The 24,614-nt window shown below is 51.2% G+C and overlaps 1 protein-coding gene and 1 long non-coding RNA gene across 4 annotated transcripts in view; one reads left to right on the top strand and one right to left on the bottom strand.

Moving 5' to 3' along the window:
- The window catches only part of LOC142296782 (uncharacterized), a 108,290-nt gene extending 105,389 nt beyond the window's left edge, over positions 1–2,901 (bottom strand). For both annotated transcript variants that reach the window (XR_012751694.1, XR_012751695.1), the window contains exon 1: positions 2,597–2,901. This is a non-coding gene — a long non-coding RNA (uncharacterized LOC142296782). The remainder of the gene's footprint in view (positions 1–2,596) is intronic.
- Positions 2,902–7,945: 5,044 nt separating this feature from the next.
- The window catches only part of XRN1 (5'-3' exoribonuclease 1), a 278,851-nt gene continuing 262,182 nt past the window's right edge, over positions 7,946–24,614 (top strand). For both annotated transcript variants that reach the window (XM_075340782.1, XM_075340781.1), the window contains exon 1: positions 7,946–8,231. In XM_075340782.1, coding sequence (XP_075196897.1) covers positions 8,037–8,231 — 195 coding nt within the window. In that variant the 5' untranslated portion in view covers positions 7,946–8,036. The remainder of the gene's footprint in view (positions 8,232–24,614) is intronic.

Here is a 24,614-nt window from a genome sequence, read left to right as displayed (position 1 = left end):
GGACACACTGATCACTACTCTGATTCTCCCCATACAGAGGACACACTGATTATTACACTGACACTCCCCATACAGTGGACACGATGATCCCTATACTGACACTCCCCATACAGAAGACACACTGATCTCTACAATGACTCTCCCCATACAGAGGACACACTGATCCATACACTGACACTCCCCATACAGTGAACACGGTGATCCCTACACTGACTCGCCCCATACAGAGCTCACACACTGAGGCCGGTTTCAGACATCCGTGTTTCAGGTATGTGTGACATCCGTTTTTAACACGGATGCCACATGTACCCATGTTATTCTACACTGTATCTCACACTGGCGTTTTTTCACACGGACCGTGTGACCCCTCATGGCCCTGCACACACACACACAGAGACATGTCTGTTTTTTCTCCAGCAGCACGGGTGTCGCACGGATCGCACACTGATGTGATCCGTGTGACATCAGTGTGACACATACCGAAGAAAACACGGGTCTTTTAAATAAAAATACTTTTTATATTTACCTGTATGCAGCGCTGTTTTCCTCAACTCTGCTGTCTCCTGCTTCTGACCCCCGCTCATTATATTCATTGATTATTCACTACACTGAAGCTGGAAGCCGGGCATCACTGGGGACAGCGCCAGGTACAGCAACCCCGAGGACAGCATCACCATCGCCGGTGACAGATGATTATTCAGCAAGGAAGAAGTAAGTGTGCAGTGACGTCCAGGAGGTCATCAGAGTTCCCAATGAACGCTGATGAACCCGTGAAGTCACCGTGGTGACACCCGCTGTAGAGCGGGGTGTCGGTGGGGTGGCATCAGGATGTAATCAGAGTTCATTGGGAACTCCAATGACCTCCTGGACGTCACTGCACACACACTGAATACTCACATGTCCCCACGATGCTGTGCTTGGCGGTGCTGTACCCAGTGCTGTCCCCGCAATGCTCCTGCTTCCAGGTCCTCGGTGCGGTGAATTATCAATGAATATAATGAGCAGCGGTCAGGAGTGGAAGTTAGCAGAACCGCACTGGATACAGGTAAATATAGAAATTTTTTTTATTTCAAAGACCCGTGTTTTAACCATGCGTGTTGCTTGTACCTGATTAAACACGGACGTCTGGAACCGGCCTGACAGTGATCTCTATACTGACACACCCCATACAGAGTTCACACACTGATCCCGACACTGACTCTCCCCATACAAAGCTCAAACTGATCCCTACACTTCCACTCCCTATACAGAGGACACTGATCCCTATACTGGCACTCCTCATAAAGAGGACACACTGATCCCTATACGGACACTCCCCATACAGAGGACACACTGATCCCTATACTGACACTCCCCATACAAAGCTTACACTTATCCAGTGACCCTATTCCCTCACATCTCCTTAAATCTGTCATCCCAGCTGTCACCACTCATCTAACTAAAATATTCAATCTCTCTTTCTCCTCTGGTGTCTTTCCCTCCTCCTTCAAACATGCCAGCATACACCTATTACTTAAAAAACCATCCCTGGACGAAAATTGTGCCGTTAACTACAGACCTGTCTCTAATCTCCAAACTCCTGGAACGTCTGGTCCACTCCTGTTTAATCCGCTATCTGTCAGATAACTCCCTCCTCGACCCTCTACAATCTGGTTTCCACTCCTTAAGCTGGTGTCACACTAAGCGACAGCGACAACGACGTCGCTGTAACGTCACCATTTTCGGTGACGTAACAGCGACCTTGTAAGTCGCTGTTATGATCGCTGCTTAGCTGTCAAACACAGCAGAAGCAGCGATCATAACGTCGCTGTGCTACATGTGCAGAGAGCAGGGAGCCGCGCTTAGCGCTGGCTCCTTGCTCTCCTAGGTACAGTACACATCGGGTTAATTAACCCGATGTGTGCTGCAGCTACATGTCACAGTGCAGAGAGCAGGGAGCCGCGCGCACTTCTTAGCGCTGGCTCCTTGCTCTCCTTGCTACAGTATACATCGGGTTAATTACCCGATGCATACTGCAGCCACATGTCACAGAGCAGGAGCCGGCACTGGCAGCAAGAGCGGAGGCTGGTAACCAGCGTAAACATCGGGTAACCAGGGAAAGGTCTTCCCTTGGTTACCCGATGTTTACGCTGGTTACAGCTTACCGCAGCTGCCAGTGCCGGCTCCTGATCGCTTCATTTCGTCGCTCTCTCGCTGTCACACACAGCGATGTGTGTGTCACAGCGGGAGAGTGACGACCAAAAAATGAAGCTGGACATTCAGCAGCGACCGGCGACCTCACAGCAGGGGCCAGGTCGTTGCTGGATGTCACACACAGCGACAGCGACGGGACGTCGCTGCAACGTCACAGAAAATGGTGACGTAGCAGCGACGTCGTTGTCGTCGTCGTTATGTGTGACACCAGCTTTAGTCTACTGAAACTGCTCTTACTAAAGTCTCTAATGATCTACTTACAGCTAAATCTAATGGTCACTACTCCCTGCTGATCCTCCTGGATCTCTCTGCTGCATTTGATACTGTGGATCACCAGCTCCTCCTCACTATGCTCTGCTCTATCGGGCTCAAGGACACCGTTCTTTCCTGGTTCTCCTCTTACCTCTCTGACCGCTCATTCACTGTATCCTTTGCCGGCTCCTCTTCCTCTCCTCTTCCGCTTACAGTCGGGGTTCCTCAGGATTCAGTCCTTGGCCCCCTCCTGTTCTCTCTATACACAGCCCCTATTGGACAAACGATCAGCAGATTTGGTTTCCAGTACCATCTCTATGCTGATGACACCCAGCTGTACACATCTTCTCCTGACATCACCCCTGCACTATTACAAAATACTACCGATTGTCAGTAACTGTTTCCAACATCATGTCCTCCCTCTATCTAAAACTGAACCTGTCAAAAACTGAACTTCTTCTGTTTCCTCCCTCTCCTACCCTTCCGAAACCCAATATTACCATTCCTGTGTGTGGCTCTACCATTACGCCCCAGCAGCACGCCCGCTGTCTTGGGGTTATACAGTTAGGTCCAGAAATATTTGGACAGTGACACAATTTTCGCGAGTTGGGCTCTGCATGCCACCACATTGGATTTGAAATGAAACCTCTACAACAGAATTCAAGTGCAGATTGTAACGTTTAATTTGAAGGTTTGAACAAAAATATCTGATAGAAATTGTAGGAATTGTACACATTTCTTTACAAACACTCCACATTTTAGGAGGTCAAAAGTAATTGGACAAATAAACCAAACCCAAACAAAATATTTTTATTTTCAATATTTTGTTGCGAATCCTTTGGAGGCAATCACTGCCTTAAGTCTGGAACCCATGGACATCACCAAACGCTGGGTTTCCTCCTTCTTAATGCTTTGCCAGGCCTTTGCAGCCGCAGCCTTCAGGTCTTGCTTGTTTGTGGGTCTTTCCGTCTTAAGTCTGGATTTGAGCAAGTTAAATGCATGCTCAATTGGGTTAAGATCTGGTGATTGACTTGGCCATTGCAGAATGTTCCACTTTTTTGCACTCATGAACTCCTGGGTAGCTTTGGCTGTATGCTTGGGGTCATTGTCCATCTGTACTATGAAGCGCCGTCCGATCAACTTTGCGGCATTTGGCTGAATCTGGGCTGAAAGTATATCCCGGTACACTTCAGAATTCATCCGGCTACTCTTGTCTGCTGTTATGTCATCAATAAACACAATGCGTGCCATTGAAAGCCATGCATGGCCATGCCATCACGTTGCCTCCACCATGTTTTACAGAGGATGTGGTGTGCCTTGGATCATGTGCCGTTCCCTTTCTTCTCCAAACTTTTTTCTTCCCATCATTCTGGTACAGGTTGATCTTTGTCTCATCTGTCCATAGAATACTTTTCCAGAACTGAGCTGGCTTCATGAGGTGTTTTTCAGCAAATTTAACTCTGGCCTGTCTATTTTTGGAATTGATGAATGGTTTGCATCTAGATGTGAACCCTTTGTATTTACTTTCATGGAGTCTTCTCTTTACTGTTGACTTAGAGACAGATACACCTACTTCACTGAGAGTGTTCTGGACTTCAGTTGATGTTGTGAACGGGTTCTTCTTCACCAAAGAAAGTATGCGGCGATCATCCACCACTGTTGTCCTCCGTGGACGCCCAGGCCTTTTTGAGTTCCCAAGCTCACCAGTCAATTCCTTTTTTCTCAGAATGTACCCGACTGTTGATTTTGCTACTCCAAGCATGTCTGCTATCTCTCTGGTGGATTTTTTCTTTTTTTTTCAGCCTCAGGATGTTCTGCTTCACCTCAATTGAGAGTTCCTTAGACCGCATGTTGTCTGGTCACAGCAACAGCTTCCAAATGCAAAACCACACACCTGTAATCAACCCCGAACCTTTTAACTACTTCATTGATTACAGGTTAACGAGGGAGACGCCTTCAGAGTTAATTGCAGCCCTTAGAGTCCCTTGTCCAATTACTTTTGGTCCCTTTAAAAAGAGGAGGCTATGCATTACAGAGCTATGATTCTTAAACCCTTTCTCCGATTTGGATGTGAAAACTCTCATATTGCAGCTGGGAGTGTGCACTTTCAGCCCATATTATATATATAATTGTATTTCTGAACATGTTTTTGTAAACAGCTAAAATAACAAAACTTGTGTCACTGTCCAAATATTTCTGGACCTAACTGTATTTGACTCAGATCTCTCCTTCACAACCTACATTCGTTCACTTGCTCGTTCATGTCACTTCCACCTCAAAAACATCTCGAGAATTTGACCTTTTCTTACCGTTGACTCTGCAAAAACTCTTACTGTCGCTCTCATTCATTCTCGCCTGGATTATTGTAATTCTTTACTAATTGGTCTCCCTGTTACTAAACTCTCCCCTCTCCAATCCATTCTGAATTCCGCAGCCAGGATCATTTTCCTCTGCAACCGCTTCACTGATGCCTCTGCTCTGTGCCAGTCATTGCACTGGTTGCCTATCTGCTACAGAATCCAACATAAACTTATCACTCTCACTCACAAAGCTCTCCACGGTTCTGCACCCCCCTACATCTCCTCCCTCATCTCTGTCTATCACCCCACCTGTGCCCTCCGCTCTGCTAATGACTTAAGACTGACATCCTCAACAATTCGAACCTCCCACTCCCGTCTTCAAGATTTCTCACGAGCTGCGCCTATGCTCTGGAACACACTACCAAGAGCAATCCGATTAATTCCCAACATCCACACCTTTAGGCTGTGTGCACACGTTGCGTTTTTTACCGCGGAAACGCTGCGTTTAGAACCGCAGCGTTTCAGTGGCAAATTGCATGCGTTCAGCTTTCCCAGCAAAGTGTATGAGAAAGCCGAAAAATCAGTGCACATGCTGCGTTTCTAAACGCAGCGTTTTGGATGCCAAAAATCGGTGCGGAAAGAAAAGCAGCATGTTACTTCTTTTGTGCGTTGTGGCTGCGTTCTCCCCCCATTGAAATCAATGATGCGGGTCAGAACGCAGCTACACCGCAGTTGGCTGCATTTTTGTTGCGGTCTGCGGGCTTTGTCGGCACACAGAACGCAGGCATTAACCTGGAAGTGAGGTCAAGAGGTTTCCTGTTGACCTCACTTCCTGGCAAAGTTAAAGAAAGCCCCCGGTGTCCCCAAAGTGCCCGCCCCGACCCCCGACCCCCCTCCCGAAAATCCAACATGGCCGCGCGCACAGCAGCGCACCGGCCGCCCTACTCCTCTGTTTTTGTCGCATGTGCAATAACACATGCGACAGAAAACTGCTCCCCAGGCCCTGCCAGGTCACCCCCTATTCCCGCCCAGTGTCCCCCGGTAACCCCCGTACCTGTCACAGCGCTGATCCCCCGTGGCCCCCTCCTTCACAGTGCGCGCCGGTCACATGTGCCGAGCAGCTGACGGCTTCCTGTGTTCAGTGTGAGCTGCGCTGGCTGCTGCTCGGCACTGTGCAGCTGTGACCCGGGGAGAGTGGGTGCAGATTCTTTGCACCCACTCTCCTCAAATGGAGGGTCTGCACTACCTGAAAATGGGGGACACGTTCCCTGAGCGTGCCCCCCATATTCTAGAAGGTCCAGAGGCGACGTGGGACGTCAAAAATGGATACTACGGATCCAATTTTTTTTCTTTTCAATAAATTGGTGAAAGAGGATATGTTTTTGGGGAGTGTTTTTTTAAATACATTTTTTTTGGTTGTCAATTTTTTTTTGCTATTACTGTCAATTAGTTATGTCTGGTATCAAATAGACGCCGTGACATCACTAATTGCTGGGCTTGATGCCAGGTGACATTACACATCTGGTATCAACCCCATTTATTACCCCGTTTGCCACCACACCAGGGTGCGGGATGAGTTGGGGCGAAGTGCCAGGATTGGCGCATCTAATGGATGCGCCAATTCTGGGGCGGCTGCGGCCTGCTATTTTTAGGCTGGGAAGAGTCCAATAACCATGGCTCTTCCCATCCTGAGAATACCAGACCCCAGCTGTCAGCTTCACCTTGGCTGGTGATCTAATTTGGGGGGGACCCCACGTTTTTTTTTTTTTAATTATTTATAAATAAATAAAAAAAACAGCTTGGGGAGCCCTCCAAATTGATCACCAGACAAGATGGAGCTGTCAGCTGTGGTTTGCAGGCTACAGCTGTCTGCTTTACCCTGACTGGCTATCAAAAATAGGGGGGACCCCACATCATTTATTTTAATTATTTTTTTTTTGGGCTAAATACAAGGTTAGGCACCCTTTAGTGCCACATGAAAGGCACTAAAGGACGCCAGCTTAGAATATGCAGGGGGGGTGAGACGTTATATATATGTTTGACATCCATTGACACATTTTAGGCTGTGTGCTCACAATCAGGGTTTGCAGCGTTATGGGCGCAGAGTGTTTTCCCTGCGTCCATAACGCTGCGTTGTGCAGTAGAAGCACAGTGGAAGGAATTTTAGAAATCCCGTGCCCAATGTGCTTCTCTTCTCCGCAGCATAAACCAACCGGTGGCGCAGCTTCCCGAGCCTCAGCATGTCAATTTATGCTGCGGAGACAAGAGTGTTCTCTGCAGGTAGAATAGAGCTCCACAGCAGCCTGAACCCAAATCGTGGGCATGGGCAGCTGCGTTCTCCCGTGGACAACACTCACATCTCTGCAGGAAGGCTGGCACTGTGTACTGGATGTACTGTGGCACTGTCACTGGATCATGTGGTCAAAAACGCACCTGAAGAAAACGCATGGAAAACGCACGAAAAACGCATGCGTTTTTGATGCGTTTTTTCCCAAAACGCATTGTTTACAATTCTCCCCTCTGCCAGAGGGTGCGTTTTTTTCCGCGCTGAAAAAAACCGCAACGTGTGCACATAGCCTTAAGCGGGCCCTAAAAACGCATTTCTTTAGACTAGCCTATCATCTCACTGCCCTGATCTAATCTAGTCCCTTTCTGCCCTTCCCAAAAATGTACTTCCAGTTCTCGTCCCCTGTACCTGTATAAATTCTGGTCGATGACGGGTTCATGCAGCTGGTTTTGAATCCCCTATTAAATCGATGGCTGGACCATATATAACAAGCTTTTCTCCCCCCATTCACCTTTTGTGCCTCCCCTATTTCCTCATAGACTGTAAGCTTACGAGCAGGGCCCTCACTCCTCCTGGTATCTTAATTTTGTTATTTTGTATTGTCGCATACTGTCTGTACATGTCCCCTCTGAATTGTAAAGCGCTGCGGAATATGTTGGCGCTATAGAAATAACACTTATTATATTAGTATATTATTAGATTATCCCTACACTGACATCCCCATATAGAGCGCACACACTGACAGTGATCTCTATACTGACACTCCCCATACAAAGGACACACTGGTCTCTATGGTAACAGACAGGTCACTGGCCTCCTTTCTCCTTGGTTACTATTTTTGGCAGGGGAATTACGTCATCTTGCAGTGAGAACCAATCCGACTTTTGGTTTCATTTTTAAATAAGAGAACTACGCAGCGCAGTTCCGTGAATCTCCGGTCACCGCTCCTCACACAAGGCACCGTGCCCAGTCTACAAATACCGGACGGTCTCAACCGTCTTTATATGAAGTATCTGCGACACGTTACAGCTCCGCCCCCTTCTGCCGTGACGTGTGTGAGAAGCGCCGGACGTGACGGCTGTTTGTCCGGCAGTTGTGTGTCTGCCTGGAAACATAGAATCAAGATGGGTGTCCCCAAGTTTTACCGCTGGATCTCCGAGCGCTACCCCTGCCTCAGTGAGGTGGTGAAGGAGCATCAGGTAACGTGCGAGCGTGACGTCACGGTGACATCACAGGTCTGCGGCAGTGGCGACGTGTCCGGCCACGTCGTGTGTGTGTGTGTATATATATATATATATATATATATATATATATATATATATATATATATATATATATACAGGGTCCTGTCCTCGTGTGTGTGTGTGTGTGTGTGTATATATATATATATATATATATACAGGGTCCTGTCCTCGTGTGTGTGTGTGTGTGTGTGTGTATACAGGGTCCTGTCCTCCCGTGTGTGTGTGTGTGTGTGTATATATATATATATATATACAGGGTCCTGTCCTCCCGTGTGTGTGTGTGTGTGTGTGTGTGTATACAGGGTCCTGTCCTCCCGTGTGTGTGTGTGTGTGTGTGTGTGTGTGTGTGTATACAGGGTCCTGTCCTCCCATGTGTGTGTGTGTGTGTGTGTGTGTGTGTGTGTGTGTGTATATACAGGGTCCTGTCCTCCCATGTGTGTGTGTGTGTGTGTGTGTGTGTGTATACAGGGTCCTGTCCTCCCATGTGTGTGTGTGTGTGTATACAGGGTCCTGTCCTCCCATGTGTGTGTGTGTGTGTGTGTGTATACAGGGTCCTGTCCTCCCGTGTGTGTGTGTGTGTGTGTGTGTATACAGGGTCCTGTCCTCCCATGTGTGTGTGTGTGTGTGTGTATATACAGGGTCCTGTCCTCCCATGTGTGTGTGTATATACAGGGTCCTGTCCTCCCATGTGTGTGTGTGTGTGTGTGTGTATACAGGGTCCTGTCCTCCCATGTGTGTGTGTGTGTGTGTGTATACAGGGTCCTGTCCTCCCATGTGTGTGTGTGTGTGTATACAGGGTCCTGTCCTCCCATGTGTGTGTGTGTATACAGGGTCCTGTCCTCCCGTGTGTGTGTGTATATACAGGGTCCTGTCCTCCCATGTGTGTGTGTGTGTGTGTATACAGGGTCCTGTCCTCCCATGTGTGTGTGTGTGTGTGTGTGTGTGTGTGTATACAGGGTCCTGTCCTCCTGTGTGTGTGTGTGTGTGTGTGTGTGTGTATACAGGGTCCTGTCCTCCCGTGTGTGTGTATACAGGGTCCTGTCCTCCCGTGTGTGTGTATACAGGGTCCTGTCCTCCCGTGTGTGTGTATACAGGGTCCTGTCCTCCCGTGTGTGTGTGTGTATACAGGGTCCTGTCCTCCCGTGTGTGTATACAGGGTCCTGTCCTCCCGTGTGTGTGTGTGTATACAGGGTCCTGTCGTCCCGCGTGTGTGTGTACAGGGTCCTGTCGTCCCGCGTGTGTGTGTACAGGCTCCTGTCGTCCCGCGTGTGTGTGTACAGGCTCCTGTCGTCCCGCGTGTGTGTGTACAGGCTCCTGTCGTCCCGCGTGTGTGTGTACAGGGTCCTGTCGTCCCGCGTGTGTGTGTACAGGGTCCTGTCCTCCCGTGTGTGTGTACAGGGTCCTGTCGTCCCGCGTGTGTGTGTGTGTGTGTGTGTGTGTGTGTGTACAGGGTCCTGTCGTCCCGCGTGTGTGTGTGTGTGTACAGGGTCCTGTCGTCCCGCGTGTGTGTGTGTACAGGGTCCTGTCGTCCCGTGTGTGTGTGTGTGTGTGTGTGTACAGGGTCCTGTGTGTGTGTGTGTGTGTGTGTGTACAGGGTCCTGTGTGTGTGTGTGTGTGTGTACAGGGTCCTGTCCTGTGTGTGTGTGTGTGTGTGTGTACAGGGTCCTGTCCTGTGTGTGTGTGTGTGTGTGTGTACAGGGTCCTGTCCTGTGTGTGTGTGTGTACAGGGTCCTGTCCTGTGTGTGTGTGTGTGTGTACAGGGTCCTGTCCTGTGTGTGTGTGTGTGTGTGTACAGGGTCCTGTCCTGTGTGTGTGTGTGTGTGTGTGTGTACAGGGTCCTGTCCTGTGTGTGTGTGTGTACAGGGTCCTGTCCTGTGTGTGTGTGTGTGTGTGTACAGGGTCCTGTCCTGTGTGTGTGTACAGGGTCCTGTCCTGTGTGTGTGTACAGGGTCCTGTCCTGTGTGTGTGTACAGGGTCCTGTCCTGTGTGTGTGTACAGGGTCCTGTCCTGTGTGTGTGTACAGGGTCCTGTCCTGTGTGTGTGTACAGGGTCCTGTCCTGTGTGTGTGTACAGGGTCCTGTCCTCTGTGTGTGTACAGGGTCCTGTCCTCTGTGTGTGTGTGTGTACAGGGTCCTGTCCTCTGTGTGTGTGTGTGTACAGGGTCCTGTCCTCTGTGTGTGTGTGTGTACAGGGTCCTGTCCTCTGTGTGTGTGTGTGTACAGGGTCCTGTCCTCTGTGTGTGTGTGTGTACAGGGTCCTGTCCTGTGTGTGTGTGTGTACAGGGTCCTGTCCTGTGTGTGTGTGTGTACAGGGTCCTGTCCTGTGTGTGTGTGTGTACAGGGTCCTGTCCTGTGTGTGTGTGTGTACAGGGTCCTGTCCTGTGTGTGTGTGTGTACAGGGTCCTGTCCTGTGTGTGTGTGTGTACAGGGTCCTGTCCTGTGTGTGTGTGTGTACAGGGTCCTGTCCTGTGTGTGTGTACAGGGTCCTGTCCTGTGTGTGTGTACAGGGTCCTGTCCTGTGTGTGTGTACAGGGTCCTGTCCTCTGTGTGTGTGTGTACAGGGTCCTGTCCTGTGTGTGTGTGTGTACAGGGTCCTGTCCTGTGTGTGTGTGTGTACAGGGTCCTGTCCTGTGTGTGTGTGTGTACAGGGTCCTGTCCTGTGTGTGTGTGTGTACAGGGTCCTGTCCTGTGTGTGTGTAGGGTCCTGTGGTGGTACAGGGTCCTGTCCTGTGTGTGTGTGTGTACAGGGTCCTGTCCTGTGTGTGTGTGTGTACAGGGTCCTGTCCTGTGTGTGTGTGTGTACAGGGTCCTGTCCTGTGTGTGTGTGTGTACAGGGTCCTGTCCTGTGTGTGTGTGTGTACAGGGTCCTGTCCTGTGTGTGTGTGTGTGTACAGGGTCCTGTCCTGTGTGTGTGTGTGTACAGGGTCCTGTCCTGTGTGTGTGTGTGTGTACAGGGTCCTGTCCTGTGTGTGTGTGTGTGTACAGGGTCCTGTCCTGTGTGTGTGTGTGTGTACAGGGTCCTGTCCTGTGTGTGTGTGTGTGTACAGGGTCCTGTCCTGTGTGTGTGTGTGTGTACAGGGTCCTGTCCTGTGTGTGTGTGTGTACAGGGTCCTGTCCTGTGTGTGTGTGTGTACAGGGTCCTGTCCTGTGTGTGTGTGTGTACAGGGTCCTGTCCTGTGTGTGTGTGTGTGTACAGGGTCCTGTCCTGTGTGTGTGTGTGTACAGGGTCCTGTCCTGTGTGTGTGTGTGTACAGGGTCCTGTCCTGTGTGTGTGTGTGTGTGTGTGTACAGGGTCCTGTCCTGTGTGTGTGTCTGTGTGTGTGTGTGTACAGGGTCCTGTCCTGTGTGTGTGTGTGTGTGTGTGTACAGGGTCCTGTCCTGTGTGTGTGGTGTGTGTGTGTGTGTACAGGGTCCTGTCCTGTGTGTGGTGTGTGTTGTGTGTGTGTGTGTGTACAGGGTCCTGTCCTGTGTGTGTGTGTGTGTGTGTGTACAGGGTCCTGTCCTGTGTGTGTGTACAGGGTCCTGTCGTCCGCGTGTGTGTGTGTGTGTGTGTGTGTACAGGGTCCTGTCCTGTGTGTGTGTGTGTACAGGGTCCTGTCCTGTGTGTGTGTGTGTGTGTGTGTGTGTGTGTGTACAGGGTCCTGTCCTGTGTGTGTGTGTGTACAGGGTCCTGTCCTGTGTGTGTGTGTGTGTGTGTGTGTGTGTACAGGGTCCTGTCCTGTGTGTGTGTGTGTGTGTGTGTGTGTACAGGGTCCTGTCCTCCGTGTGTGTGTGTATGTACAGGGTCCTGTCCTCCCGTGTGTGTGTGTGTGTGTGTTGTGTGTGTGTGTGTGTGTATATACAGGGTCCTGTCCTTGTGTACGTGTACAGGGTCCTGTCCTGTGTGTGTGTGTGTACAGGGTCCTGTGTGTGTGTGTGTGTGTGTACAGGGTCGTGTGTGTGTACAGGGTCCTGTGTGTGTGTGTACAGGGTCCTGTGTGTGTGTGTGTGTGTGTGTGTGTGTACAGGGTCCTGTGTCGTGTGTGTGTGTGTGTACAGGGTCCTGTGTGTGTACAGGGTCCTGTGTGTGTACAGGGTCCTGTGTGTGTACAGGGTCCTGTGTGTGTACAGGGTCCTGTGTGTGTACAGGGTCCTGTGTGTGTACAGGGTCCTGTGTGTGTACAGGGTCCTGTGTGTGTACAGGGTCCTGTGTGTGTACAGGGTCCTGTGTGTGTACAGGGTCCTGTGTGTGTACAGGGTCCTGTGTGTGTACAGGGTCCTGTGTGTGTACAGGGTCCTGTGTGTGTACAGGGTCCTGTGTGTGTACAGGGTCCTGTGTGTGTACAGGGTCCTGTGTGTGTGTACAGGGTCCTGTGTGTGTACAGGGTCCTGTGTGTGTACAGGGTCCTGTGTGTGTACAGGGTCCTGTGTGTGTACAGGGTCCTGTGTGTGTACAGGGTCCTGTGTGTGTACAGGGTCCTGTGTGTGTACAGGGTCCTGTGTGTGTACAGGGTCCTGTGTGTGTACAGGGTCCTGTGTGTGTACAGGGTCCTGTGTGTGTACAGGGTCCTGTGTGTGTACAGGGTCCTGTGTGTGTACAGGGTCCTGTGTGTGTACAGGGTCCTGTGTGTGTACAGGGTCCTGTGTGTGTACAGGGTCCTGTGTGTGTACAGGGTCCTGTGTGTGTACAGGGTCCTGTGTGTGTACAGGGTCCTGTGTGTGTACAGGGTCCTGTGTGTGTACAGGGTCCTGTGTGTGTACAGGGTCCTGTGTGTGTACAGGGTCCTGTGTGTGTACAGGGTCCTGTGTGTGTACAGGGTCCTGTCCTGTGTGTACAGGGTCCTGTGTGTGTACAGGGTCCTGTGTGTGTACAGGGTCCTGTGTGTGTACAGGGTCCTGTGTGTGTACAGGGTCCTGTCCTGTGTGTACAGGGTCCTGTGTGTGTACAGGGTCCTGTCCTGTGTGTGTGTGTGTGTGTGTACAGGGTCCTGTCCTGTGTGTGTGTGTGTGTGTGTACAGGGTCCTGTCCTGTGTGTGTGTGTGTGTGTGTACAGGGTCCTGTCCTGTGTGTGTGTGTGTGTGTGTACAGGGTCCTGTCCTGTGTGTGTGTGTGTGTGTGTACAGGGTCCTGTCCTGTGTGTGTGTGTGTGTGTGTACAGGGTCCTGTCCTGTGTGTGTGTGTGTGTGTGTGTACAGGGTCCTGTCCTGTGTGTGTGTGTGTGTGTGTACAGGGTCCTGTCTGTGTGTGTGTGTGTGTGTGTACAGGGTCCTGTCCTGTGTGTGTGTGTGTACAGGGTCCTGTCCTGTGTGTGTGTGTGTGTGTGTGTGTGTTGTGTGTACAGGGTCCTGTCCTGTGTGTGTGTGTGTGTGTGTGTACAGGGTCCTGTCCTGTGTGTGTGTGTGTGTGTGTGTACAGGGTCCTGTCCTGTGTGTGTGTGTGTGTGTGTACAGGGTCCTGTCCTGTGTGTGTGTGTGTGTGTACAGGGTCCTGTCCTGTGTGTGTGTGTGTACAGGGTCCTGTCCTGTGTGTGTGTGTGTGTGTGTGTGTGTGTGTGTACAGGGTCCTGTCCTGTGTGTGTGTGTGTGTGTGTGTACAGGGTCCTGTCCTGTGTGTGTGTGTGTGTACAGGGTCCTGTCCTGTGTGTGTGTGTGTGTGTACAGGGTCCTGTCCTGTGTGTGTGTGTGTGTGTACAGGGTCCTGTCCTGTGTGTGTGTGTGTGTGTACAGGGTCCTGTCCTGTGTGTGTGTGTGTGTGTGTACAGGGTCCTGTCCTGTGTGTGTGTGTGTGTGTGTGTACAGGGTCCTGTCCTGTGTGTGTGTGTGTGTGTGTGTACAGGGTCCTGTCCTGTGTGTGTGTGTGTGTGTACAGGGTCCTGTCCTGTGTGTGTGTGTGTGTGTGTACAGGGTCCTGTCCTGTGTGTGTGTGTGTGTGTGTGTACAGGGTCCTGTCCTGTGTGTGTGTGTGTGTGTGTACAGGGTCCTGTCCTGTGTGTGTGTGTGTGTGTGTACAGGGTCCTGTCCTGTGTGTGTGTGTGTACAGGGTCCTGTCCTGTGTGTGTGTGTGTGTGTACAGGGTCCTGTCCTGTGTGTGTGTGTGTGTGTGTACAGGGTCCTGTCCTGTGTGTGTGTGTGTGTACAGGGTCCTGTCCTGTGTGTGTGTGTGTGTGTGTGTGTACAGGGTCCTGTCCTGTGTGTGTGTGTGTACAGGGTCCTGTCCTGTGTGTGTGTGTGTGTACAGGGTCCTGTCCTGTGTGTGTGTACAGGGTCCTGTCCTGTGTGTGTGTGTGTGTGTGTGTGTACAGGGTCCTGTCCTGTGTGTGTGTGTGTACAGGGTCCTGTCCTGTGTGTGTGTGTGTGTACAGGGTCCTGTCCTGTGTGTGTGTACAGGGTCCTGTCCTGTGTGTGTGTGTGTGTGTGTACAGGGTCCTGTCCTGTGTGTGTGTGTGTGTGTGTACAGGGTCCTGTCCTGTGTGTGTGTGTACAGGGTCCTGTCCTCTGTGTGTGTGTGTGTGTACAGGGTCCTGTCCTGTGCGTGTGTGTGTGTGTGTACAGGGTCCTGTGTGTGTGTGTGTGTGTGTGTACAGGGTCCTGTGTGTGTGTGTGTACAGGGTCCTGTGTGTGTGTGTGTGTGTGTGTACAGGGTCCTGTGTGTGTGTGTGTGTACAGGGTCCTGTGTGTGTGTGTGTGTGTTGTACAGGGTCCTGTGTGTGTGTGTGTGTGTGTGTGTACAGGGTCCTGTGTGTGTGTGTGTGTGTGTGTGTGTACAGGGTCCTGTGTGTGTGTGTGTGTGTGTGTGTACAGGTCCTGTGTGTGTGTGTGTGTGTGTGTGTACAGGGTCCTGTGTGTGTGTGTGTGTGTGTACAGGGTCCTGTCCTGTGTGTGTGTGTGTGTGTACAGGGTCCTGTCCTGTGTGTGTGTGTGTACAGGGTCCTGTCCTGTGTGTGTGTACAGGGTCCTGTCCTGTGTGTGTGTGTGTGTGTGTGTACAGGGTCCTGTCCTGTGTGTGTGTGTGTGTGTGTGTACAGGGTCCTGTCCTGTGTGTGTGTGTGTGTGTGTGTGTACAGGGTCCTGTCCTGTGTGTGTGTGTGTGTGTGTGTGTGTGTGTACAGGGTCCTGTCCTGTGTGTGTGTGTACAGGGTCCTGTCCTGTGTGTGTGTGTGTGTGTGTACAGGGTCCTGTCCTGTGTGTGTGTGTGTGTGTGTGTACAGGGTCCTGTCCTGTGTGTGTGTGTGTTGTGTGTGTGTGTACAGGGTCCTGTCCTGTGTGTGTGTGTGTGTACAGGGTCCTGTCCTGTGTGTGTGTGTGTGTGTGTGTGTGTGTACAGGGTCCTGTCCTGTGTGTGTGTGTGTGTGTGTGTGTGTGTGTGTGTACAGGGTCCTGTCCTCTGTGTGTGTGTGTGTGTGTACAGGGTCCTGTCCTGTGTGTGTGTGTACAGGGTCCTGTCCTGTGTGTGTGTGTACAGGGTCCTGTCCTGTGTGTGTGTGTGTGTACAGGGTCCTGTCCTGTGTGTGTGTGTGTGTACAGGGTCCTGTCCTGTGTGTGTGTGTGTGTGTGTGTGTGTACAGGGTCCTGTCCTCTGTGTGTGTGTGTGTGTACAGGGTCCTGTCCTGTGTGTGTGTGTGTACAGGGTCCTGTCCTGTGTGTGTGTGTGTACAGGGTCCTGTCCTGTGTGTGTGTGTGTACAGGGTCCTGTCCTGTGTGTGTGTGTGTACAGGGTCCTGTCCTGTGTGTGTGTGTGTACAGGGTCCTGTCCTGTGTGTGTGTGTGTACAGGGTCCTGTCCTGTGTGTGTGTGTGTACAGGGTCCTGTCCTGTGTGTGTGTGTGTACAGGGTCCTGTCCTGTGTGTGTGTGTGTACAGGGTCCTGTCCTGTGTGTGTGTGTGTACAGGGTCCTGTCCTGTGTGTGTGTGTGTGTACAGGGTCCTGTCCTGTGTGTGTGTGTGTACAGGGTCCTGTCCTGTGTGTGTGTGTGTGTGTACAGGGTCCTGTCCTGTGTGTGTGTGTGTGTACAGGGTCCTGTCCTGTGTGTGTGTGTGTGTACAGGGTCCTGTCCTGTGTGTGTGTGTGTACAGGGTCCTGTCGTGTGTGTGTGTGTGTGTGTGTGTGTGTGTGTACAGGGTCCTGTCCTGTGTGTGTGTACAGGGTCCTGTCCTGTGTGTGTGTGTGTGTGTGTGTGTACAGGGTCCTGTCCTGTGTGTGTGTGTGTGTGTACAGGGTCCTGTCCTGTGTGTGTGTGTGTGTGTGTGTACAGGGTCCTGTGTGTGTGTGTGTGTGTGTGTGTGTGTGTGTGTGTGTACAGGGTCCTGTCCTGTGTGTGTACAGGGTCCTGTCCTGTGTGTGTGTGTGTGTGTGTGTGTGTGTGTGTGTGTACAGGGTCCTGTCCTGTGTGTGTGTGTGTGTGTGTGTGTGTGTGTGTACAGGGTCCTGTCCGGTGTGTGTGTGTGTGTGTGTGTACAGGGTCCTGTCCTGTGTGTGTGTGTGTGTGTGTGTGTGTGTGTGTGTACAGGGTCCTGTCCTGCGTGTGTGTGTGTGTACAGGGTCCTGTCCTGTGTGTGTGTGTGTGTGTGTGTGTGTGTACAGGGTCCTGTCCTGTGTGTGTGTGTGTGTACAGGGTCCTGTCCTGTGTGTGTGTGTGTACAGGGTCCTGTCCTGTGTGTGTGTGTGTGTGTGTACAGGGTCCTGTCCTGTGTGTGTGTGTGTGTGTGTGTGTACAGGGTCCTGTCCTGTGTGTGTGTGTGTGTGTGTGTGTGTGTACAGGGTCCTGTCCTGTGTGTGTGTGTGTGTGTGTACAGGGTCCTGTCCTGTGTGTGTGTGTGTACAGGGTCCTGTCCTGTGTGTGTGTGTGTGTACAGGGTCCTGTCCTGTGTGTGTGTGTGTGTACAGGGTCCTGTCCTGTGTGTGTGTGTGTACAGGGTCCTGTCCTGTGTGTGTGTGTGTGTGTGTGTGTACAGGGTCCTGTCCTGTGTGTGTGTGTGTGTGTGTACAGGGTCCTGTCCTGTGTGTGTGTGTGTGTGTGTGTACAGGGTCCTGTCCTGTGTGTGTGTGTGTACAGGGTCCTGTCGTGTGTGTGTGTGTGTACAGGGTCCTGTCGTGTGTGTGTGTGTGTGTGTGTGTGTGTGTGTACAGGGTCCTGTCCTGTGTGTGTGTACAGGGTCCTGTCCTGTGTGTGTGTGTGTGTGTGTGTGTGTGTGTGTACAGGGTCCTGTCCTGTGTGTGTGTGTGTGTGTGTGTACAGGGTCCTGTCCTGTGTGTGTGTGTGTGTGTGTGTACAGGGTCCTGTCCTGTGTGTGTGTGTGTGTGTACAGGGTCCTGTCCTGTGTGTGTGTGTGTGTGTGTGTACAGGGTCCTGTGTGTGTGTGTGTGTGTGTGTGTGTGTGTGTGTGTGTACAGGGTCCTGTCCTGTGTGTGTACAGGGTCCTGTCCTGTGTGTGTGTGTGTGTGTGTGTGTGTGTGTGTGTGTACAGGGTCCTGTCCTGTGTGTGTGTGTGTGTGTGTGTGTGTGTGTGTACAGGGTCCTGTCCGGTGTGTGTGTGTGTGTGTGTACAGGGTCCTGTCCTGTGTGTGTGTGTGTGTGTGTGTGTGTGTGTGTGTGTACAGGGTCCTGTCCTGTGTGTGTGTGTGTACAGGGTCCTGTCCTGTGTGTGTGTGTGTGTGTGTGTGTGTGTGTGTGTGTGTACAGGGTCCTGTCCTGTGTGTGTGTGTGTGTGTGTGTACAGGGTCCTGTCCTGTGTGTGTACAGGGTCCTGTCCTGTGTGTGTGTGTGTGTGTGTGTGTACAGGGTCCTGTCCTGTGTGTGTGTGTGTGTACAGGGTCCTGTCCGGTGTGTGTGTGTGTGTGTGTACAGGGTCCTGTCCTGTGTGTGTGTGTGTGTGTGTGTGTGTGTACAGGGTCCTGTCCTGCGTGTGTGTGTGTGTGTACAGGGTCCTGTCCTCTGTGTGTGTGTGTGTGTGTGTGTGTGTGTGTGTACAGGGTCCTGTCCTGTGTGTGTGTGTGTGTGTGTGTGTACAGGGTCCTGTCCTGTGTGTGTGTGTGTGTGTGTGTACAGGGTCCTGTCCTGTGTGTGTGTGTGTGTGTGTACAGGGTCCTGTCCTGTGTGTGTGTGTGTGTGTACAGGGTCCTGTCCTGTGTGTGTGTGTGTGTGTGTGTACAGGGTCCTGTCCTGTGTGTGTGTGTGTACAGGGTCCTGTCCTGTGTGTGTGTGTGTGTACAGGGTCCTGTCCTGTGTGTGTGTGTGTGTACAGGGTCCTGTCCTGTGTGTGTGTGTGTGTACAGGGTCCTGTCCTGTGTGTGTGTGTGTGTACAGGGTCCTGTCCTGTGTGTGTGTGTGTGTGTGTACAGGGTCCTGTCCTGTGTGTGTGTGTGTGTACAGGGTCCTGTCCTGTGTGTGTGTGTGTGTACAGGGTCCTGTCCTGTGTGTGTGTGTGTGTGTGTGTACAGGGTCCTGTCCTGTGTGTGTGTGTGTGTGTGTGTGTACAGGGTCCTGTCCTGTGTGTGTGTGTGTGTGTGTGTACAGGGTCCTGTCCTCCTGTGTGTGTGTGTGTGTGTGTGTGTACAGGGTCCTGTCCTCCTGTGTGTGTGTGTGTGTGTGTGTGTGTACAGGGTCCTGTCCTCCCGTGTGTGTGTGTGTGTGTGTGTGTATGTACAGGGTCCTGTCCTCCCGTGTGTGTGTGTGTGTGTGTGTGTATATACAGGGTCCTGTCCTCCCGTGTGTGTGTGTATGTACAGGGTCCTGTCCTCCCGTGTATGTACAGGGTCCTGTCCTCCCGTGTGTGTGTGTGTGTATATACAGGGTCCTGTCCTCCCGTGTGTGTGTATATACAGGGTCCTGTCCTCCCGTGTGTGTGTGTGTGTGTGTGTGTGTGTGTGTATATACAGGGTCCTGTCCTCCCGTGTGTGTGTGTGTGTGTGTGTGTGTATATACAGGGTCCTGTCCTCCCGTGTGTGTGTATGTACAGGGTCCTGTCCTCCCGTGTGTGTGTGTATGTACAGGGTCCTGTCCTCCCGTGTGTGTGTGTGTGTGTGTGTGTGTATGTACAGGGTCCTGTCCTCCCGTGTGTGTGTGTGTGTGTGTATGTACAGGGTCCTGTCCTCCCATGTATGTGGGTATGTACTGGGTCCTGTCCTCCTGTGTGTGTGTGTGTATATACAGGGTCCTGTCCTCCCGTGTGTGTGTGTACGTACAGGGTCCTGTCCTCCCGTGTGTGTGTACGTACAGGGTCCTGTCCTCCCGTGTGTGTGTACGTACAGGGTCCTGTCCTCCCGTGTGTGTGTACGTACAGGGTCCTGTCCTCCCGTGTGTGTGTACGTACAGGGTCCTGTCCTCCCGTGTGTGTGTACGTACAGGGTCCTGTCCTCCCGTGTGTGTGTACGTACAGGGTCCTGTCCTCCCGTGTGTGTGTACGTACAGGGTCCTGTCCTCCCGTGTGTGTGTACGTACAGGGTCCTGTCCTCCCGTGTGTGTGTACGTACAGGGTCCTGTCCTCCCGTGTGTGTGTGTGTGTGTGTATGTACAGGGTCCTGTCCTCCCGTGTGTGTGTGTGTGTGTGTATGTACAGGGTCCTGTCCTCCCGTGTGTGTGTGTGTGTATATACAGGGTCCTGTCCTCCCGTGTGTGTGTGTGTGTATATATACAGGGTCCTGTCCTCCCGTGTGTGTGTGTATATACAGGGTCCTGTCCTCCCGTGTGTGTGTGTGTGTGTGTGTGTGTGTGTATATACAGGGTCCTGTCCTCCCGTGTGTGTATATATACAGGGTCCTGTCCTCCCGTGTGTGTGTGTATATACAGGGTCCTGTCCTCCCGTGTGTGTGTACGTACAGGGTCCTGTCCTCCCGTGTGTGTGTGTGTGTGTATATACAGGGTCCTGTCCTCCCGTGTGTGTGTGTGTACGTACAGGGTCCTGTCCTCCCGTGTGTGTGTACGTACAGGGTCCTGTCCTGTGTGTGTGTGTGTGTGTGTACAGGGTCCTGTCGTGTGTGTGTGTGTACATACAGGGTCCTGTCGTGTGTGTGTGTGTGTGTGTGTGTGTGTGTACAGCATGGGAACAGGACAGCAGGAGACGGCGACTGGGAAGTGTTTTACTACCCAGGGAAAAACATTACTGATACCACTTCAGTGTTAAAAAATAACAGTGGTACCTTAAGGCTATGTGTCCACGGTAGAATGTACCTGCGGATTTTTCTGCCTGAAAATCCGCGACTTTCGCAGCAAATCCGCACCCGCGGATTTGCTGCGGATTTTGATGCGGATTTTTTTTTTTTTTTCCCCCATTCAAAACCAAAAATCCGCACCAAACAATTGACATGCTGCAGATTTTTCCGGATCAAAATCCGCGGCAAATCCGCAGCGGAAAAATCCGCAGCATGGACACAGCATTTCCAAAATGCCATTGACATGGCTTGGAAGTGCCGCTGCTGCAGATTTTCGGTAAATCCGCAGCAAATCCGCGGCAAAATCCGCGGTAAATCCGCAGCGTGGGCACATAGCCTTAAAGTGAAAGGATAAGTTGTGGTTCAACATTTGGGATTATTCCTGATGAATGAAATGTCTTGTTGGAATAAGTGGTGGGTGCACACACATCGCCGCTCCACTCATTATCTGTTGGACTGCTGATGTTGTCATATACTGCACTTGGCTGTGCAGCAGTCAGTCCCATAGAGAATGAATGGTGCAGTGTCATGTATGTGTGGTCACAATTTCATTTCTAAGCCCTGTTCTCAAGATCTGTGTGAGTTCAGTGCTTGCACCTGCACTGATCTGCAACTTATCACCATGGATAGGAAAACGTGGCAATAACCCTTAAAGAATAAAATCATTCATAATCCATTTTAAAGGGAACTTGTCAGATCAATATGCACCCCGAACATCGAGCAGTTCTAGGTGCATATTTATAATGCCTGCTTAACTGTCCCAGCATTTACTAGTTCACATAAACAGATCTTTAGAAAAAATGTTTCTAAAAATCCTTTGATTTGCTAATGAGCGCAGGGACTAGTCGTAAGGGCGTTAGTTCCCTTGACTAGTCTGCCCTCTTAGCATGGTAGCGCTCCCACAGGGGCATGCTAACATGCTATTCAGTGCCCATTGCCCAGCGTCATCGGTGGTGACGTGCGTACCTGCGTCCATTGTCACCGCTTAAGACGCCGGGTTTAGGGTTAGTGTGCATCATCAGAAGTCCCTGCACTTAGGTCATGTACATTAGACCTCTCTGAAGCCGGGACATGTGCGTGTGACCAGAAGTGCAGTGACCTCTGATCATGCGCATTGACCCTAAACCCGGCGTCTGAAGCGGTGACGATGGACACAGGTACGCACATCACTGCTGATGACGCTGGGCAATGGGACATCTGTAATTCTAATCGCTATATGGCCAAAAAATAATTCCAAATTAAAGATTGCTCAAGACACAGAAAATAGGAATTTTAACCATTATAAATTAGGTTATTTCTAGTTTAGGGGAAGCCAGGGCCTGCAGTTACCCTTCTTATTTGTGGGGGTTGCCAACCCTAAAAGATATGACAACGGTGCTCCTTGGCGGCTGTGCCCCGAGCTGTCCCTGACATTGATTTAATAAACTGTTGTTAAATGGGACAATTCCCAGGAATCTGTTTATATATATATATATATATATATATATATATATATATATATATATATATATATATATATATATATATATATATATATATATATATATATATATATATATATATATATATATATATATAATCAAACCGGAGATAAAAACAATTAATCCAATTATAGATTATCCAGTTACATACCGCCGAAAATGCTTGTATAAAAATAGGTCAATCAATATGGCACTGATTAACCCCTTAACAACCAATGACTGACCTAGTATGTCAGGAGTTGGTGTCAATTCCCCCATTATGACATGATGTGTCCGTCATGTATTAAAACTGTCACTGTGAAAACAAAGTCATGGACAGCTGACAGCACATGAAGAGATACGGGGACCCATGTTGGCGGTCACTGCTCTCTGATCACGGTCAATGTGACACAGCACGATCATGCGGGGGGATGATGAACTATCACCTCTGGACGCTGGCACAGACTTACTCCTGATCATGACATTTGGAAGCTTGTGAAGAGATGCGGTACCAATGACAATGTCCTAGTGATGGGCAGTTTGGCTCTTTTTGGTGATCCGGTTCCCATGGCTCCGCTCACCAAAAAGAGCCGGCTCTTTCAGATCGTTCTCGGTTCCTTATTAAATGTGTTCACCCCAGGTGAACACATATTTAAGATTATAGTAACTCCGCAAAACCCCCACCCACCCGTGGCTAAACCCCGCCCACTTAAGTGACCAATTAGATTGTTGAGTAGGCGGAGTTTAGCCACGGGTGGGCGTGGTTTCGGCTGCGAAAAGAGCCGTTTAGATATTTTAGTGGCTCTAATTGGTGATCCGGCTCCTGTCAGTCACTACAGGGAGCCGGATCTTTGTGTCGGATCGTTCGCAACCGACACATCACTACAATGTCCCCTGTCTCTGATCACTTTGATTGGATAGTTACGTTCTATGAATGGATAGTGAATGTATCCAGTGCAGGAAACAGCAGCTGAGCTCCCATCCTCCTCGTCCTGTCAGTGCCTGTGCTGGAGATCTGAGCTGAGCCGCTGTCAGAAATGTACCCGAAATCATCCATTTCTCCAAGTGTCACCCCAATCTCCCTGTCCCTCCTCCCATCTCCTGTCCTTATTTAGTTTTCTATATACTATTTTTCTACATCTTCATTTACATTTTTCTTTATCGTTCCTTTGGGAGACCCAGACCTTGGGTGTTTAGCTTCTGCCTCCGGAGGACACACAAAGTACTACACTTAAAAGTGTAGCTCCTCCCTCTGGGCTTATACACCCCCTGGTGAGCCAGACCCAGCCAGTTTATCGCTTTGTGTTCAGGAGGCATACATCCACACATGCATTCTCATAAGATTTTTTCCTTTTTGGAATGGAATTGAAGAACGGGTCCACGTCTGGACCCACGGCATGTCCCTTCTCACCCCACTGTGTCGGCGGTGTTGTAAGGTTGATTTCCAAGGCTGGAGCCTTACATGCCGTTCTCCTTCACCATCCCTCCTGGGCTCTGGCTTGAAGTGGGAGCCAGCACGGTTCTCCATGCTTGGCAGGAGACCGGTCTCCATCCGCAGCCCTTCAGGATCCTGCTGGACCGGAGCACTCAACCCCAGGGACCTGGCCCTGCGTCTCAGCAGCTAAGTACCTGAGACGTTTATATATATTGGGGGTCCCTGTGCTTTATTGTTTGGGGAGAGTGTGCTTACTGTATTTATTGGCATTTCCGGCGGGTTCTCTAGCTGTCGCCCGAGAACCGCGCCGATGGTGCCTGCGCGTCGGCCTCGCCGCTCAAATTTAGGCCCCGGCTTTGCCGGAGGCCTAGTTTCTGTTAACTGCCCTCGCATGTCACTCATGCAGAGGGACAGGCACGGCTCCTCCCGGCGGCCGTTCTGCACAGGGGAGGGACACTCCCCACTGCTGTGCGTGTCTCCTCCCCTGTAGGTCTCTATGGCCCTCCAGATCCCGCTCTCCTCCAGGAACGCCCCAAGTCCCGCCCCCTCTCTTCGCTCCGGCGGCCATTTTCTCAGACAGGGTTCACTCGGCGCTGGTCTGCACTCTGCATCCCTGCTGAGGTGCTGTGCATTGGGGATCCGGGCTTCGGGATCTGGAGGGCACACAACACCGCTTCCAGCGGTCTGGTAAGCCACAACCGGTCTCTGGTTGTGGACCTCTGTATATACTCTCTGGGGTTCATTCTCTTGCAGAGCTCCCACTCCAGCAGCATGTCTCACACGAGGAGCAAGGCTCCAAAGCTTTATACTGTATGCGCTGCATGTAAGCTCCTGCTGCCTGAACCGAGCACCTATCCACATTGTGATGTCTGCTCTAACTTGGCGGTGCCACAGCCTGGAGTCTCACCCCCAGTGGTCTCTCAGGCTGCTCCTGCACCTGTGGCTGAACCCCCGGCCTGGGTAGAATCCTTTTCTAGGTCTATCTCCCAGTCTTTTGCTGAGTCCATGGGACTTCTGTCCAGGACTTTGATGAATATGCATCAGCCCCCTTCACAGGGTGCCTCTACTGCTATGGGTCCCTTAGGACCGGAGCTCACAGAGGATTCATCATCAGGGCCCAGACCCCGTCCTCCTAAGAGGAGACGCAGGGTTTCCTCTCCCTCCTCCTCCCGCGGCTCTGATTCAAGAGCTGACTCGCAGGATGAGGAGGATGCCTTTACAGGGGGCTCGGAGGCTAACTCCATGTACCCCATTGATCTTTCCGAGGGTGACTCAGATCTTAGTGACTTGATTGCTTCCATTAATTCTGTACTGGATC

Source organism: Anomaloglossus baeobatrachus, chromosome 3 (assembly GCF_048569485.1).
Source record: "Anomaloglossus baeobatrachus isolate aAnoBae1 chromosome 3, aAnoBae1.hap1, whole genome shotgun sequence".
Lineage (NCBI taxonomy): Eukaryota > Metazoa > Chordata > Amphibia > Anura > Aromobatidae > Anomaloglossus > Anomaloglossus baeobatrachus.
The sequence above is the reverse complement of the archived record's forward strand: the minus strand, read 5'-3'. Positions and strand labels throughout refer to the sequence as shown.